General features: G+C 35.1%; 1 protein-coding gene across 3 annotated transcripts; it reads right to left on the bottom strand.

Annotated features, from left to right (window-relative positions):
- Positions 1-537: 537 nt before the first annotated feature.
- On the bottom strand, positions 538-17,103 carry LOC128862238 (uncharacterized). 3 transcript variants are annotated; one of them, XM_054100755.1, is made up of 2 exons: positions 16,392-17,103; positions 538-2,038 (listed from the first exon to the last, which is right to left on the bottom strand). In XM_054100755.1, the coding sequence occupies exon 2, from the start codon at positions 1,937-1,939 to the stop codon at positions 614-616; it is 1,326 nt and encodes a 441-aa protein (XP_053956730.1). In that variant the 5' UTR covers positions 1,940-2,038; positions 16,392-17,103; the 3' UTR covers positions 538-613. The 3 variants fall into 3 exon arrangements, with proteins under 3 accessions (XP_053956730.1, XP_053956732.1, XP_053956731.1); XM_054100757.1 differs by having other exon boundaries at positions 538-2,033; XM_054100756.1 differs by lacking the exon at positions 16,392-17,103 and adding an exon at positions 3,845-3,973.
- Between the last annotated feature and the right edge of the window lie 232 nt (positions 17,104-17,335).

The following is a 17,335-nucleotide window of genomic DNA, read 5'->3' as shown; positions in this document are numbered from 1 at the left end:
GCACTTCATGGATTTTCTTCGAACTGCAACAAATCCCTGGGAATTGCACCCTTTTGGGGCTAGCTTTATACACATTTTAAGACAAGTTTTAACTTGTTTCCACGACAGCCGGTTCTACGTTACCGAAACGACCCGTATTTATATTTGGCCAAAAACTGTCACTTCAGCAGCATTCCCCGTATGCCCGTATGTAAATATGGGGAATGTTCATGGTGCTACAGCAATAACAAGTTTTAACTTCTTCAAGAAACATAATATAATATTATATTAAATAAAAATACACTTTTTGTTTTAAGTTATTTGAAAGGGGCGGCTGCATCTTTTATTTGCACAGTAAATATTTCTAATACTGGCTTAAAATAAATAAAATAAACATTGTCTTTGCTGCTGACTCGATACATTAATTCATAGACTACACTAAGTACCTTAAATCAGATTTCTATGTACTAAATTTTTAGTTATTTATAAAAAATTACAGAGTGCATAAATAATGGTTACACAAGTTTATGGAGTCTAAATATACTAAAGCGTTTTATAAATTATTTACAAAAACTAAATCACATCAAAGTGTAAGTAAATAGCTTTTAGTTCTACTACAGCAGAAATTAGCTCATTACTGGTTCATAGCCAGTTGTTTGTTTTCACCCTTACGCAATACAATATCCAATTGTGAGATTAATCCTATTGCGCGGAAATTCTCCATTGAAAGGGCAAAGTCCTCCAACGGCTTTAGGTATTCAAGTGCTTGTGCATAGGATGTCAAATCAGTTTCCACACTTTTGCTAATACCATTTGTACCATTTGTATTGCCATTCACTGTAGGTTTCGGCGAAGGAGCTGGTGTGTGATAATTCGTGCCATTTGGTGTGTTACTGCCATTCATCAGTTTGATTGGTTTTACATCGCAATCGTTAACATCGCAATCACTCGTTAAGTCTGTTACATTGTGACCATTTGTTATTTCGGTAACGTCGTCCTCATCTACGCGCGCTCGCTTTGGAGGCGCCGGTAGTACTGGGCTCGAGCGATGCACTGGTGATTCTAATTTTGGTACTTGTTGCTGTGGGGGCGAGTGCGATGCAGGACGTTGTGGTTGTGGCGAGCTATAATTGCTATGTTGATTTTGTCGGTCGTAGTATCCTTCATAACTTTTATAACTACCATTGAAGCTCTGTTGTGTCTGACCGTAAGCGTCATATCCCGAGTGATTTTGCTGTTGATCCTTCACTGAATTACCCTGAGAATCTTCATCATCCTCATCATATTCCCCATATTGTTTCATGTAGTCCATATATTGTTCAGGTAAACTTTCCAATTTATCAACGCGTTCAGCGCTCGTTGGGGGGAATAGATGTTGCAGATCTTGTACAATATCTGGAATCCACAGTGACACACCAAGCGGCTTCAATTGATTGCTGGCCAATTTTTGTGCAAATCCAGTTAAATGTGTCTCGCGGAACCTATTAAGCCAACGATTATCAGCCACAAACGAAGTAGAACCGATAAGTTGTCCCGCTGAAGCAGCCTTGTCCTTAATCATGCCGTGCGTTATAGAACCTCGTAGCTGTGGATTTAGATTGGCACGCACCAACCATTCATATACAACGGCATTGATGTATGCGCACTTGCGGCTTTGCTCGATTTCTTCTACCATGGCTTGTCGTTCAACGGCTTTCAGGTCGTTTGGCACTTCCAGGCGCTGAGATGGTACAGCTGAAGCTGTCAGTCGTCGTCCACCAATGAGATTAGGATGAAAGTGGAGCGCGCACACAACTGGTTTTTTGAAAGGCAGTATGCGACTCAGCGAGGCATGGCACGCCTGCTTCCAAAGGTTATAAAATGGGTTTTCCGGTCGAGGAAATTGGAAGAACTGCAATTGTGGACTCTGACTGGAATTGGAAAGACATCCTACAATACAGCAACGTCGTATGGTCGGCATAATGATTTTCTGCTACTTATTTGTCGGGAAAAAAATAAATTGTTTGTGGGCAGATTTTTGTTTTGTGCGATTTCTGAAGACCGTTACGGAACAGCTGTTCTGTGAAGAGAAAAATGAAATTTATATGAGTGACCAGAAAAAAACGTAGTAAAAGTATTAATTACAAGAAATCACTACATATTATAAAACAAAGTCGCTTTTTCTGTCCCTATGTCCCCTTATACGCTTAAATCTTTAAAACTACGCAACGGATTTTGATGCGGTTTTTTTTAAAGATAGATTGATTGAAGAGGAAGGTTTATATCTATATAATGTGAAGAAATATATAAAGGGGGCGTGGCAATCGGTCAAAATGTGGCAAAAAAACATAATTTTTTTGTTTTCACGGCCATAAATCATAAACGAATGAACCAATTAAAATGAAACTTTCTTGAAGTTTAACTTTGAAATATTTACTTTCGTTCTGAATCAAAAAAAATAATTGATTTATTTGTTATTTAACCAAAATTGTTTAAACAAAAGCTGTTTGTGTGTGTGTTCGCTGTCAACCGAATTAAGCAACAGGCGTTAAGCGATAATCTCACCACACCTCATTAATGTTGAATTACATCGTATGGTGACGTATGTATGTATGTATTTACGAATCGCTCGCATTATTTCATTTCGGACATATGTACATATGGTATGTATCTATGTATGTACTGAATTCCATGTAATTATATGTACATACAATTTTACAGCGAAATAAAACGCCATTTTCAGGTTCTATATTAGTAAATCGCACATAATTAAAATACAGTTTTTGAATAGTTTTTATTGATTCGGAGCGCGTTTAGTTTGCTATCAATTCCATACAATAACATTTTTTGTCATTTACTTTTTACGACAACTAATAGCTTATTTTCGAAGCGATTTCAACAAATGGGTACAACATTAATCCTTATCCAATTAAATACCTTAAATACATTGTTGTTTTCATATAGATCTATGTATGTATATGACTCTTTACAGCATATAATTAAAAACAATATTTTTCAAGATATTACAACAGTAATTAGTAATTGAGATCTACCGGAAAAATTGCGTTAGCTGTTGCGTCATCCGGCATTGCCGCTACTCTTTTGGAAAGAGGCCGAACCACACACTCTACAATGAAGCACCCGCTGAAAATCGCCACCGATGATGATAACAGCGTCTGTAGTGTTTCTAGACAGAGCAATACAGGAAAATTTATGCGTGACTGCTCATTAATAGTCTGGGACGAAGCTACCATGTCAAACAAGACGTCTGTGGAAGCACTGGATAGGACAACACGCGATTTGCGCAACAAAAATGCACCTATGGGTGGATGTACAATTCTGTTCTCCGGAGATTTCCGTCAAATCCTACCAGTTGTGACTCGAGGAACACGTGCTGACGAAATAAATGCTTCGCTAAAAAGATCCCACCTTTAGTCGCATGTCAATAAATTAGATCTTAAAACTAATATGATTAAAACTAAAACTAAGGATTAACCTAGAAAACCTTTGTGTTTTGATAGACAACATCCAAGAGTTAGTCAACAATGTCTATCCAGACATTGATAACATAAGGTATAAGACAATATCTTGGTTTAAAGAAAGAGCTATTCTGTCACCAACTAACGAACAAGTAGATAAAGTAAATAACTTGATTATTTCAAAGATTGATCGGTCGATACTGTTCTCGATTTGGAAGAAGCTGTTCAATTTCCTAGAGAATTTCTAAATTCTTTGAAACCGTCTGGACTCCCTCCTCACAAAATGGAGCTGAAAATAGGTTGTCCTGTTATTTTATTAAGAAACCTAAGTCCACCTAAATTTGCAATGGCACGCGTTTGGTGGTAAAATCACTGAAAACTTTCATAATAGAGTGCACAATACTCACAGGATGTGGTACCGGAGAAGATGTATTGATTCCCCGAATCCCTCTGATACCATCGGATCTACCATTCCAATTTAAACGCTTACAATTTCCGGTAAAGACATCTTTTGCAATGACCATTAATAAATCTCAGGGTCAAACCTTCAACGTTGCAGGCTTAGATTTGAGTGTTGACTGTTTTTCACATGGCCAACTGTATGTCGCTCTTTCAAGAGTAACCTCTAGAGAAAACATGTTTGTATTGTCTAATGACAAGAAGGCTATGAACGTTGTATATAAAGACATTCTGTAATATAGTAATTGTTGTAAAAATAAAATAAATACATACATATGTAAAAATGCAAAAAGTTAATATGCAAAAATGTAGGGTATGAATTTAGATATCCCAAAGATAGCAGGAAATCTTCATGCTATAAAGAAAGGATAATTGTTTTACTCCAAATTTAACGCGTGCGGGCCACGGGCAATAATGAATAAGCTAAAACTACTGGATCGATTTTAATCATTTTTTCAGTGAGTGACATAGGGTATATATTTTATACCCGTGCGAAGCTGGGCGGGTTGCTAGTATGTATTATAATTTATAACGCAATTAAGAACGAAATTAAAGTATTTGGTGATATCTGGAGCAAAAGATCATGCACATACATATTTGCATACTGATGAAAGTATAAGTGTATTCGAGCTGCAATAATTTTTATTTATGTATTTATTAAAGTCAAACATACAGCAATGGGTTATTTTTGCAATGATTGACGTTAAGAATTGCTTGCATAATTTAATCGTAGATAAAAGAATTAATAATAAAATCAAAATAAAATTAGAAGGTATTAAAATTGAGAAGGTATTAAAAAAGGAAAGAACGATAACAATAGTAGAAGTAGAGAGTAGGGATGGCGGCCGCCGTAGCCGAATGGGTTGGTGCGTGACTACCATTTGGAATTCAGAGAGAACGTGGGATTAATTGGATTATGTTTGAAGCGCAAGTTTTTATATGTTTCATGCTTCGGGGTGAGTTATTCCAAATACGGACAGAGACACATAGATTCGATATAATTATTATTAAAATCGTATAGGAAAACGACTGCAACTTTATAAGTAAGTTTGGAGAAATTATTAAAATAATATTATGTTTCTGACATTTGTGAAGTAAAATTAAGAGAGGAGATTAAAAAATATCGACTTGTAAACGTGTTTTACAAAATTTACGGCAAAATGTTGTTGGATAAACGGTTGTATGATACAACTGATTTCCATGTTGGTCCAATGGTTCCATGAATATTAAAATGTTTCAATTTTTGGTGGGCGGAGTTAGCGGTTGTACAATGAGTTGGAACGTTTATACGCAAATTGTACAACCTACTTTTTTTTTTTTGATTTTTCTTTTTAGTTATTTACACAGAGAATAAATAAAATAAAATAAAACAAAATGAAATAAAATGAAATGAAATAATAAAATAAAATAAAATAAAATAAAATAAAACAAAATAAAATAGAATAAAACAAAATAAAATAAAATAAAATAAAATAAAGGCAATAATCGAAAATGCAAATTTTAAACTGTACTGGGACAGATTTATATCCACAGATCAAACAGCAGCTGCCAACAAACCTGACATTATCTTGTTCGACAAGACAAATAAAACGATCGAAGTAATCGATATAGCGGTGCCCCTTAATCGCAACATCCAAAGCACATACTCCACCAAAGTATCGAAGTATGCAGCTCTGGCCATAGAACTTAAACGGATGTACAAAGCGAGGGAAGTGAATATAATACCAATAATTATATCTTCCACTGGATTAGTGCCTAAGCATTTAATAAAAAACTTGAAGAAGTATGACTGCCAACACCTCTTAGAAGACATGCAGAAGTCGACCATACTGGACACATGTGCAATAGTTCGTAGATTTTTAAATATTTAAGCAATAGCAATCGCATGGGCGTAGAACTTGGACTACGCTCCACCAGAGCACAATCCCTTGAAAATTTTATCCGGGATGTGTAATCTCCGGCAATAGCCGAGATGGATTAAGCTCAAATAAAATAATACAAAAATTTGAAGAAGTATGACTGCCAACCCCTTTTAGAAGACATGCAGCAGTCGACCAGACTGGAAACATGTGCAATAGTTCGTAGATTTTTAAATATTTAGGCAATAGCTATCGCATGGGCGTAGAACTTGGACTACGCTCCACCAGAGCACAATCCCTTGAAAATTTTATCCGGGATCTCGGCAACAGCCGAGATGGATTAAGCTCGATTAAAATAAAACAAAATTAAATTAAATTAAATAAAAGAAAAATTAAAAAAATAAATAAAATTAAATTAAATTAAACAAAACAAAATAAAATAAAAACAAAAATTAAATGAAACAAAAATAAAATAAAATAATAAATAAAATTTCTTCAATTGTTTCTATTGCACAAATTCCCTTAATTCCTGCATTTTGCGAAATGTTCAACCCCCCGAATATGAGAATAGTACAGTTGGGCATTGCGTTGTATTTCAGGTTGGAACGTGCCGTCCAACTCATTGTGCAACACCTTGATACAACGGTTGAAGCGTGTGTATTCTACATAATGCCCATAGATATACACCTAATTCTCTTTTTTCACGAGTTCAAAAGAATAAAATTCTTTTTTTACACGAATTGTTTTGTTTTAAACGATTTTTAATATTTTATGAATTTTTCTGGAATCTAAATAGAGCTATTATAGTGAGATTTTTCGACGCATGTACGAAGCGATTAACTTAGTATCAGGAAAAGTCTCTGATACTCGGTAGATTTTGGTCTCGCCGTTTAATATTTTATGTCTTATGATATATTTAATAAATTAAAATGTGCAAGCACGGAATAAACGTGAACTCTAGAAGATTTTTTAATATTGTTTTTACTTAATTCTCTTCTTACACGAATTTTTTGGGAACGTATCTATCGTTTAAAAAGAGAATTAGGTGTACTCGCATTTATGGATTGCTGGTTTCTAGAAATTTTTCAAAGATGCTTTCCATTTCAATTCAACCGGGCTATTCGGGACATGTTCTTCGATTTCGATGTAACTTAAATATGTTGCTCTCTGGTCAAAATAATGAGACACGTATTTTTTTGTTCGCCCGAAAAAAATTTTTTTCAAGAGTTATCGGCAATTTTGTTTTTCGCCTCAAACTCGATTTTTTTTAATTATATAAGACAATTTTTTTTTTAAATTCCCATAACATAGTCAAAAATGAACCGATTTTAATAATTCTGGGTTCAAAATGATCGTAATTACTTACACAAGCGACTTCATGTAGAAACAATTGCAAAAAAGTAGTTGACAATTTTTTATTTAGCAAAAAAGAAAAAAAATTGAAATTTTTTCAAAATTCAATATTTCAAAAAGTGTATTTTTTTTTTTTTATAACTTTTTCTAAATCAAAAAAACATCTCAAACTTTAATTGAGCTGCATGCCTAGTAGCTAAAATGAGTTGTTTTTGAGTAATGAATTTTTGAGTAAACACCCTGTTTCGCACTTTTTGTTTTTTGCAAAATAAAAAATTTTCAACTACATTTTTGCAACTATTTCTACATGGAATCGCTCGTGTAAGTAATTACGATCATTTTGAACCCAGAATTATTAAAATCGGTTCATTTTTGACTATGTTATGGGAATTAAAAAAAAAATTTTTCTTATATAATTAAAAAAAATCGAGTTTGAGGCGAAAAACAAAATTGCCGATAACTCTTGAAAAAATTTTTTTTCGGGCGAACAAAAAAATACGTGTCTCATTATTTTGACCAGAGAGCAACATATTTAAGTTACATCGAAATCGAAGAACATGACCCGAATAGCCCGGTTGAATTGAAATGGAAAGAATCCAAAGTAACTGTGTTCGATACTCACATGTATGTATGTGTGTGGACGTTGTACAAAAGCTAGAGATATAAATCACAGTTACTTGATTTTCCACCAATAGTATAAAAAGTATGCATTCGCTTAAAATATTTGTACATACATATTTTATTTATAAGTATGTTTGTACATATCGTTCATTTACTTCAATATTGTGTAATCCAAAAAAGTAAAAATGTTGAGAAAAACGGATTCAAAGTGATAAATTTACTATACCTCCCCAAGTAGAAGTAAAGAAATATTTCTATCTAATGAGAAACTGTTAATAGATATCGCCATGAATTTTATACACAGCATAAAAAAAGGCTTTTTGTTTGGATTATCGTACTATTGAAGTAAATGAGCGCATATAGAGATGTTAGGGTTAAGTCATCAAAATCAAAGTAGTTTTCATAGTCGACACTTCATCATATAAAAAATTGATATACTCAGCTGGCATTTCATTTAGTCATAAATGTGAGTGTATTCTTTATTTTAATTTTTTTTTAATTCAATACTTCTAACTCTATTGGTACCCTCAATTCACGCTGTTGCTGTTGCTGCTACTTTTGGTGGTGTTTTGAGAAATCTCAAACTCAATCGAGGTTGACTACAACAGAGCAAACGTTTCTTTTTGGTTGATGCTTTTGTGTGTATCATCACTCCAACTACCTACTCTTCATATGCCATTGTGTTGACTCAGACGCTTTCTTAGGACCGAATGAGTCAAGCAGTTTTTTCTTTTGCCGATTAACTGTGCTACAGCGTAGATTACCTGAAATAATGGAAATCAGATTGTCGGTAGGTATACCTACCTCTAAATGCGCGTATGTATGTATGCACACACATATAGATATATGTATATGTACGAGTATATGCCCGGAATTTAAAATGCTGGGAATGGAATCGTGCAGAGTGACAACTCGATAAAGTAAACGAAAAGTCTCTATACCCAAAACGGCGTCGTATTCTCACAAGCTGCTATTCGTGCTATTAATTCATCTCATTTTCGAATACAAGTTCTTCTAAGGTTAAGTTACAGCTTGAGGCTGGTTGTGGAATTTGTATTTAGGTATTAATGTGGGTATGGATGTATAAGTAGATACGTATATATGTATGTACGTATATATGCCTTGTGTATGCCTATAACTGCGTCTACTGAAATAAGAATTGCCATTCCTCAAGAAAATATCTGCTGTTTTATCTGTCCTACTTTGTTCCTGCTTCCACCTGTGCCCCTTTATTAATGGGCACAACTATTATAGTATACATACATACATATATACGTCGAACACTGAATACAAGAATGTATCTATAATTTTTTGCTGTTTATTTATAGTTCTAAGCCTTTCAATTCCCATGGTTTGCTAGCGGATGTTCGAGTGATTTAAATCTGGCATCCCATGTCTGGCTAACGGTTAGTTAATAGGATTAATGGGTGTTTGTACATTTGTATAAATATATATATATGTATGTATGTATGCATGGATGAACAGCTGTTTAACTTGTATATAGTATAAGTTCATACATATATTCTTTGAGTGTCTCTGATGGCCTTTAGTTATCAAATCACGTAATCTCAGCTGTATTGTTGAACAAGCTGGAATATTAGAGTATATGGCTGTAGGTTTGCATGTACATATGTATGTAGAAGTAGAACCCACGCTAGATTTGCAGCTGCCATTTTTAGAGTTTATCTACCCTACATGAAACACATACCAGTATACACCTTGATTAAAAAGTTCTCGGAACAACCGTATTGAGGTTCTGTTTTTTTTCGTTTTCGTTTATTTCAATGTCTAAAACATAATTATAATCATGAAAAAAAGTCAAGCGGAATAGAACTCGAAATCGCATTAGATTACCACATCTGTGATTAATATTCCTACCAAAATGTTATCGCCATTGAGATTAAAAGTTACGCCGCCAAATCGGCACGTGTTTTTGGTTTTTTTATGGTTTTAAAAATGGATTTTAATTTGCAACGACTTTGTATTAAGTTTTAAAAAAATTTTAAAAATGGATTCAATGGTGCGAAAACCTTAGAAGTGTTGGAAAATTGTTTCTGTAAAGAAAACAGCCGACAGCCGTTTACGAGTGCAGGTCTGCAAAAAAATGGGTTCGGAATGTTCTATAAAAGTGTAGTGTCATTTCCGAAGTAATTTTTTGCGTAGAATCCGAATCCGGGATTTAAATTGCTCTATTGCACTTTAGGTTAGGATATCTCAAAATCCTGACGTAATAGAGCAATTTAAACCCCGGATTCGGATTCTACGCAAAAAAATTACTTCGAAAATGATCCTACATTTTCCTAGAACAATACGTTGTTGACCTGTGTAATCGCCAATTAACCATTAGAAAACTGGCCGAGGCTTTGAACATTGCTTATGGATCCGTTCAGGGCATTGCAGTTAATAATTTGGGTTTGCGCCGTGTTCCTGGAAAGTTAGGACCTGAAAAAACGCCGACCGTGTTGATATTACGAAATACATGATTTCCAGGGCTGAATCCAAGCAACCCACATTCTGTGAAGTTTTGACCAAGAACGAAACGAATACCACACAACAGCCAACGAATTCGCCAGACATGGCTTTCTGCGAATTTTTATATTTGATCGAGTCAAAAAACCACTTCGGAAATCAGAGTTGATGTGGAGTACTTTGAAGGCGATAATATCACTTCTGAGGAATAAACTTGTATTTTACATTTGCTAAATATATTCCGGGAACTTTTTTATCAGGGTGGTATGTGTTTATATATTTGTGTGATTTGAAAAATTTCTTTCACTGCTTTACATCTAAACAGATCAACTATTTTCGGCAACACGAAGCCATCCAGTTTTTTAGAATAATTAATATCGATCGCCGTAATTAATGGGTTGGTGCGTGACTACCATTCGGAATTCGGGATACATTGGTTCGAATCTCCGTGAAACACCAAAGTGAAGAAAAACATTTTTCTAATAGCGGTCGCCCCTCGGCAGACAATGGCAAACATCCGAGTATATTTATGCCATGAAAAAGCTCCTCATAAAAAATATCTGCCGTTCGGAAGCGGCTTAAAACTGTTGGAGGAGCTCGGCCAAACATCCAAAAAGAGTGTAAGGGCCAATAATATATATGTATGTATGTATAATATTGAAATTAATGGCGTTATTATCACATTTCCTAAGTTTTGTATTATCTCAGGCATATGTAAGTATGATACTTAGCCCTATAAATAGGAATATAAACCGAACGCCATATTATTTTTAATGCCCATCTTTTTTTACCTTAATGGTTTAATTACTTATAATTAATTCTTATGTATGTATGTAAATCAATTAATCAATACTGACACTGTTGTACAAGAAGTACGCATGCGCCAGCGCTCGCCGGCTGCTTAACGTTAAGCCTACGAGTAAGGCACAAGTCTATCCCGCTTCTATAAAAAAAATACCACAGTCTTCATTCGGATTAAAGAATTTTTTCTTGTTTCGCCGGAAACATTTTAAGAGTGACGATTAGCTTCTTCTATTCGCTACTTCACTGCTCGCTATCTCTATGTTCGATTAACTTAACGAAAAATGTGGATGTGAAAGCAAAATCAAAGATATCGAGCAAGAACGGCAAAAACTGAGTTTGTGTTGATGATATGCGAAAAAATCAATGCAGCCACTGCTCATGTTGCTTCGTTACTCCGCTCAGCTTACAACAACTGATTGGACGAGCAAAAGTACAGGTGTGAAATGAATAGCCGAGTCCCCGATGACAAGCAGCCGAAGTTACGTTCCCACAACAGTCGGTTCTTCGTAACCGGAACGACCTGAATTTATATTAGCCAAGGATTGTAACTTCAGCAGCATTCCCCGTACATACATATATGGGGGATGTTTATGGTGCTACAACAACACCAACAACTCTCATAATTTTGTTTGGCTTTGAATTGTCAAACCTTGTAATCTATCATCCTTGCACAGACACACTTAAACACATTTGCATCTGTGTGCGGACTGTCTTGTGTAGCGCTTCTAAGAAATTCAGATCCATTATATGTTTTAGTTACATTCTTTCCCTATACCAACAATTAGTGAGTTTTAACGGTCCAAAATACCGAAATAAAACTTTTACAACATGAGCCAACTTTCAAAGAAAATGTGTGAGGTTGCATTTCAGAAGGCTCCAAGCCTTTTAAGAATACTTGATTGTATGATACTAGGTAGCATTCACATCATTCTGTGTTTCACTGCTCGAAATTCTAGATAAATGCGTTTCGGTTTTTTACGAAATCCATTAAATTAGACGATGTCGAAATATCTTAAATATCGAGTTTTTGGTAATTGGGGTATTCACAAGGGCGCTACTGCTTACTGCTGTTTACTAACCCCTTTCAGTGCGATTAAGTCAACTTGTGCTGTATCGACAGGTTGGGTCCAAGGGGAGAGGGGTGTAAAGTGAGTAGGTTTCATAGGGCATATATAAATATATGTATATGCTTGAATCCTCATTTAATCGTTAAAAACTTTGCAACTTAGGACAACATGACACTTACGACACCTGGTGAACCACCTAAATATGTTGCGAATCATTTATAAATTTTTGTTTATTTTCACCTTTGGATAAGTGCAAATACTTCAATAAAATTGTCTAAAATAGCTTTTTGTATGTTACTTATTTTGCAATAGATATTTCATTTATTTTGAGTGCCTGTCGCTCGAAAGCTTCCGACAGTGCTTGTTTCACATTCGATCTTATCGTGCGCTTTCGTGTGACACTAGACGAAATTTGTTCTGCTTATACCCGCGCACTTATGCACAAAGGAATTATAATTTTATTCACGTAACGGTTGTGTGTAACAGCATAAAGGAATCGAATGTAGACATATAGCATATATGTATGTATGTATGTACCATATACCAAAATGCTCTGATTGGGAAGATGAGTCGATTTAACCGCCCGCCCGTGCGCACCATAACTGGGGCAAATATTTATATATTTCAATGAAACTTGGTGCATATTATATAAACATTCTTATATACTCCCAGATTACACATATGTTCCAAGGTAGTTTGGCATTGAAAATTGGCGAAATCGGTCAATAACCGCAATAACCATCCATTTAACGGTAAGCCCAAAAAAGGAAAACACCTAATATTTGTGTTATAAATAATGAACCTCAGAAAATAAATACGACGTAAGTAAAATTTTGAAAAATAGCCGGTGCTACGCCCATTTATTGGGTAGTAAAACTCGCCCACCCACTTCATTTAAGTCCGACAAAATTTTTATTGAAATCGGATAGAAACATCGCCCGATTTGTATACATATGTAAAGTCTAAATTTCCGTCTGTCCGTCTGATGTTACAAGCCATAATTTTATGAGTTTGTTTGATTCTAAAAATTAACATCCAGCCCAAAATAATTTTTCAAAAATGTGCGCGGGTACATAAAGTTCGATCCGGACTTAAGTACTTTTTTTAGGGAAAACTTGTATTTGCAAGAAAATGCGGTTCAAATTCCATGGCGCCATGGTGATTTTCACCGAGTCCAGTTCCGTCAGGATATCGATATCGTGCGAGTTATAAAAACAGTTATAAAATCCAAAATAAACAATAAAGCGGAGTGTCGCATTCATTGGCAGTTAAACGGTTAAATATGTAGGTGGCAATCCTATTTAAAAATATTTCTAAGTCAAAGATTTCCCAAATACCTTTCATTTGATACCCATATTATAATTTGTTTTTTTTTTTTGCGGAAAGTCTAATTTTCAGGTTCCGTGAGACCATATTTTTACTTATGTATGTATATCTCAGGAAGGCATGCTAATCACCTGTAGCGGCAGCCTTATCACCTACCCTGTTAAAAATCAAAATAGATTAACGAAACCAACACAAGACTGAGTCTTATCGAGGCCCTATGCTCCCAAGAGGAGTGAACAAGGGGGAAAAAATCTCAGGAACCGTTAGAAATATAAAAATGGAGTGAAGCTCTAAACATTTTTCTCTTAATTTGAAAATATGTATGTTTATTTGGCATACAAAATTCTCAAATAACGTTAATTCAAATAGCATAATGGGCCGATTTATGTTCAAAAATATCCTAGAAAGTGGAATATTTTCACATAACGAATGGAATATGGCATTTCACAACCTCACCTCACAATTCATAAGAAAATGAATGGCAACTAAAAAGTCCTCCTCAAATGATTGGCTTAGTCGGCGGACCATAATAAAAAATTTAAAAATCTGTGGGAAATAGTAAACAGGAGCATAGACAGAGGGTGACATATATGGATAAAATCAAGTTAGTTGAAACTGCAGAAAGCGCCTGGTTAAGTATTTCACCAGTTATCATTAACAAACTTATAACTCCTATATCTCTATGCATCTATGGAGATTCATAACTCATAAAAAATAAAGGTTGTGCTATAAAATATTAAATAATAATCGGTTCAATACGTTTCGATGCACTGAATATTGAATATTTGCAATTGTTTTCGTATCTAATGTCACAAAGTGAAATAAATTCTACGATTGCTTATGTTTTTTTCAAAATAACTAGTTTTGGCTAGAATTTAGTATAGTGCCGATCGCTTTGGAAAAAACGGTAAAAAGGGGGTGATAGAGGGGTGTATCCTCATCTTAAAACTGAAAACAGAACCTGCCGGAGGCTTATAGTTTTTAAGTAATTTAATGTTAAAGTTCTATAATTTAGCGAAAAGTTGGTGTTGCCATACACCTGAAATGAAAGCGAAGTTCGCACGCAGGGATGTTCAGTGGAAGGTTCATTGTAAAACTGCAGTATTTTTTGCTGTAATTTAAAGTTGAGAAATGAATTTGAAAATAAAAACATACAACTCATTTAAACTTAAAAACAATGATATTAAGCGTATCACAAAAAATAATAAAGTAATTAAAATTAAATTAAATTAATTAACACAGTATTTTTGCGTGGAACTCTTTATCGCGTATACATACGCAGGTGCCTTTGAATTTTACAGGAGCGTCGACTAGGAGGGTTTTTGTAAATTTGTTACCCTCATCAGTCCAACTCCGGCTACGCAATCCACAGTATTTTTGCGTATAACTCCTTTTCGCGTGGGCGGCCTTCGGCCGCGCTTCAAAAAAATAACCCTCATCAGTCCAACTCCGGCTACGCAATCCACAGTATTTTTGCGTAGAACTCCTTTTCGCGTGGGCGGCCTTCGGCCGCGCTTCAAAAAAATAACCCTCATCAGTCCAACTCCGGCTACGCAATCCACAGTATTTTTGCGTAGAACTCCTTTTCGCGTGGGCGGCCTTCGGCCGCGCTTCAAAAAAATAACCCTCATCAGTCCAACTCCGGCTACGCAATCCACAGTATTTTTGCGTAAAACTCCTTTCCGTGTTAAAACCATTGAACCCAAAATTAAAACGTCATATGCGTGTATGTAGTAAGCAGGCACAATAACCCCCATTCCCATCATTAACACTAAACTCAAGTACTTAATTTTTGTTTTCATTTGCAGGCATCCGGCAACACCATACTGTTGTAATTCCAATCTTCTTCTTGTTCGCGCTTAAAATTGGAATGTGATTGCATAGGCAAATGAATTTGCATTTAATTTTAATAGATATAATTAGAATATTAGCATAAAAATCGGTACAAACACGCGTGTGAGTGTATATTTGGTGATTTATAGTGAAATGTTAAAAAATATAGAGTGTAATGTGGCAAATTATACTGATGTTCCCAAGGGCATTTTGAATGTAAATAATTAAAAAATTATTATTTCCCGATTAATTTAAAGTTATAAAGAGTGTTCCTTAACACCTCACTAACATCTCCACCAAGTTTCATTAAAAAAACATTATAGTTTGCCAGAAATTCCAAGATCGGCACTGTTCTAAACTCCAGCCCTAGTTTTTTTTACTTTTAAATAATTGCATTATATTCTGAATAATACAATATTTGGCAGTTCAACAGATGATGGTGCAATTATAGGCATCAGTGCAACATCGCTTGTCCTACGCTGTACATGCATACATATGTAAGTATATAAATTATCGTATCTGTTTGCAGGTTTCCCAAATCGATTTAAGTTTTTTAATATAAATAAAAATAAAATTAAAAAAAAATGTCTCACTTACTAAAATGTTTAATTTTACTGAAACCCAAATTAATTTTAGTGGCACAAAAATTTACATATTTGAGTGAAAAAAGTCTTTTCAACTTTGATATCGGGTTACACATAAAAAAAGTAACGTAGTTGCAAACTATTTTTATTTTTTTTAATGTGCATATCCAAACACTTTTGAAGACTTCACGTGTATCAACAACTTCTTGTTCTTCACCTCATCCATCTTACTTATACACTGTATCAGACAAGCCGTTTCACAACGCGCAAAACTGGCGTAAGTAAAAATTTCAATAAACAAATAATTGTCATATAGTCAATGACGAAGTCAACAAAAATGAAGTCGCCAACCAAATATCAGCTGTTAGAAAATATCAGCAACAACACTTTAAACAATTGGTAGCAATACAATAATGACACACACCGTGATGAAATAACAACAATAACAGCACTCGTTTTCTCACATCCTCACACTCACATATTTACTTATTATGTTTATACATGCGTATGTATGTACTGTATGTATGTATGTACATAAATATATACATAGATGTGCCTTCACATACGAATGATAATTACCTTGCACGCATACAAGCACAATTCTCAAGACCCCGTCTTGCGTCTATTTCGTTTCAACTGGCGCGCATCCAATGCTCAACTGTCTCTCAGCTCTCTTTCCTTGGGCACGACCCACATGAACACAATCCCAGCGATTATTATCCGTTAAATATTCGTACGTATGCGAATTTCAGGTTGGGGGAAATCTATATCCGGCTGACAGCCCCTACGTGAAGCGTCTGTGGTATCGTATTAAATATTTGTATACCGTATACTGAAATGGTTCGGTTCCCTGACCTCTGTTTGTGATATTTTTTCAAGAATCACTTGCACGATGCAAGTAACATCTATGTATTTTTGTATCTGTGTAAATACTCGTACGTATGCCAGATAATGGCAATGTCTGCCAAATGTATGATTATATTTTGAATTCTCTTATATCCAGTAAAGCGCGCGCACTAGTAAGTAATAATCAAAACGTTGTATTCACAACGTTCCGTATAAACTGAAGCACTCCACTCTTTCACTGCTACTACTCGAGAGAGAGCGATATTCTTTGGATGCCTAGTAATTGTGTAGTGTATGTAAATGTTAGATACACACCACCGTAGCGTCGAGAAGCAGATAAAACACAAACGTTCAACGCGACTGCTCAGCACTAAATGAAACGTACATTCGACCGACTTGGTGGTCGAGGTCTTGTGCGCCCCAAAATAATACTCGTTTTTCCCATACGCGCATATAGACGAAAATCCTCCAAGCACTGTGGCCCGGCATCTATAGTCGTTAGTCGTCAGCCAAGCGGTGTTCGATGTATAAGCACAAAAACAACTATATACAATGTGTATACACACAAACACAGATACACTTGCACGCACACAAGCAAATGTCGAATGAATGGTTGAATGGATGGTTGGTTGGGATGGTTGTTGGCTGTGGTTGCTGAAGCAAACGCTTAGAGGTAA

Source organism: Anastrepha ludens, chromosome 4 (assembly GCF_028408465.1).
Source record: "Anastrepha ludens isolate Willacy chromosome 4, idAnaLude1.1, whole genome shotgun sequence".
Lineage (NCBI taxonomy): Eukaryota > Metazoa > Arthropoda > Insecta > Diptera > Tephritidae > Anastrepha > Anastrepha ludens.
This window is presented reverse-complemented; position numbering and strand designations above follow the sequence as displayed.

What these genes read in the sequence shown, in the direction of transcription:
- LOC128862238 (XM_054100755.1), bottom strand. Translation starts at nt 1,939, where the DNA reads ATGCCGACCATACGACGTTGCTGTATTGTAGGATGTCTTTCCAATTCC.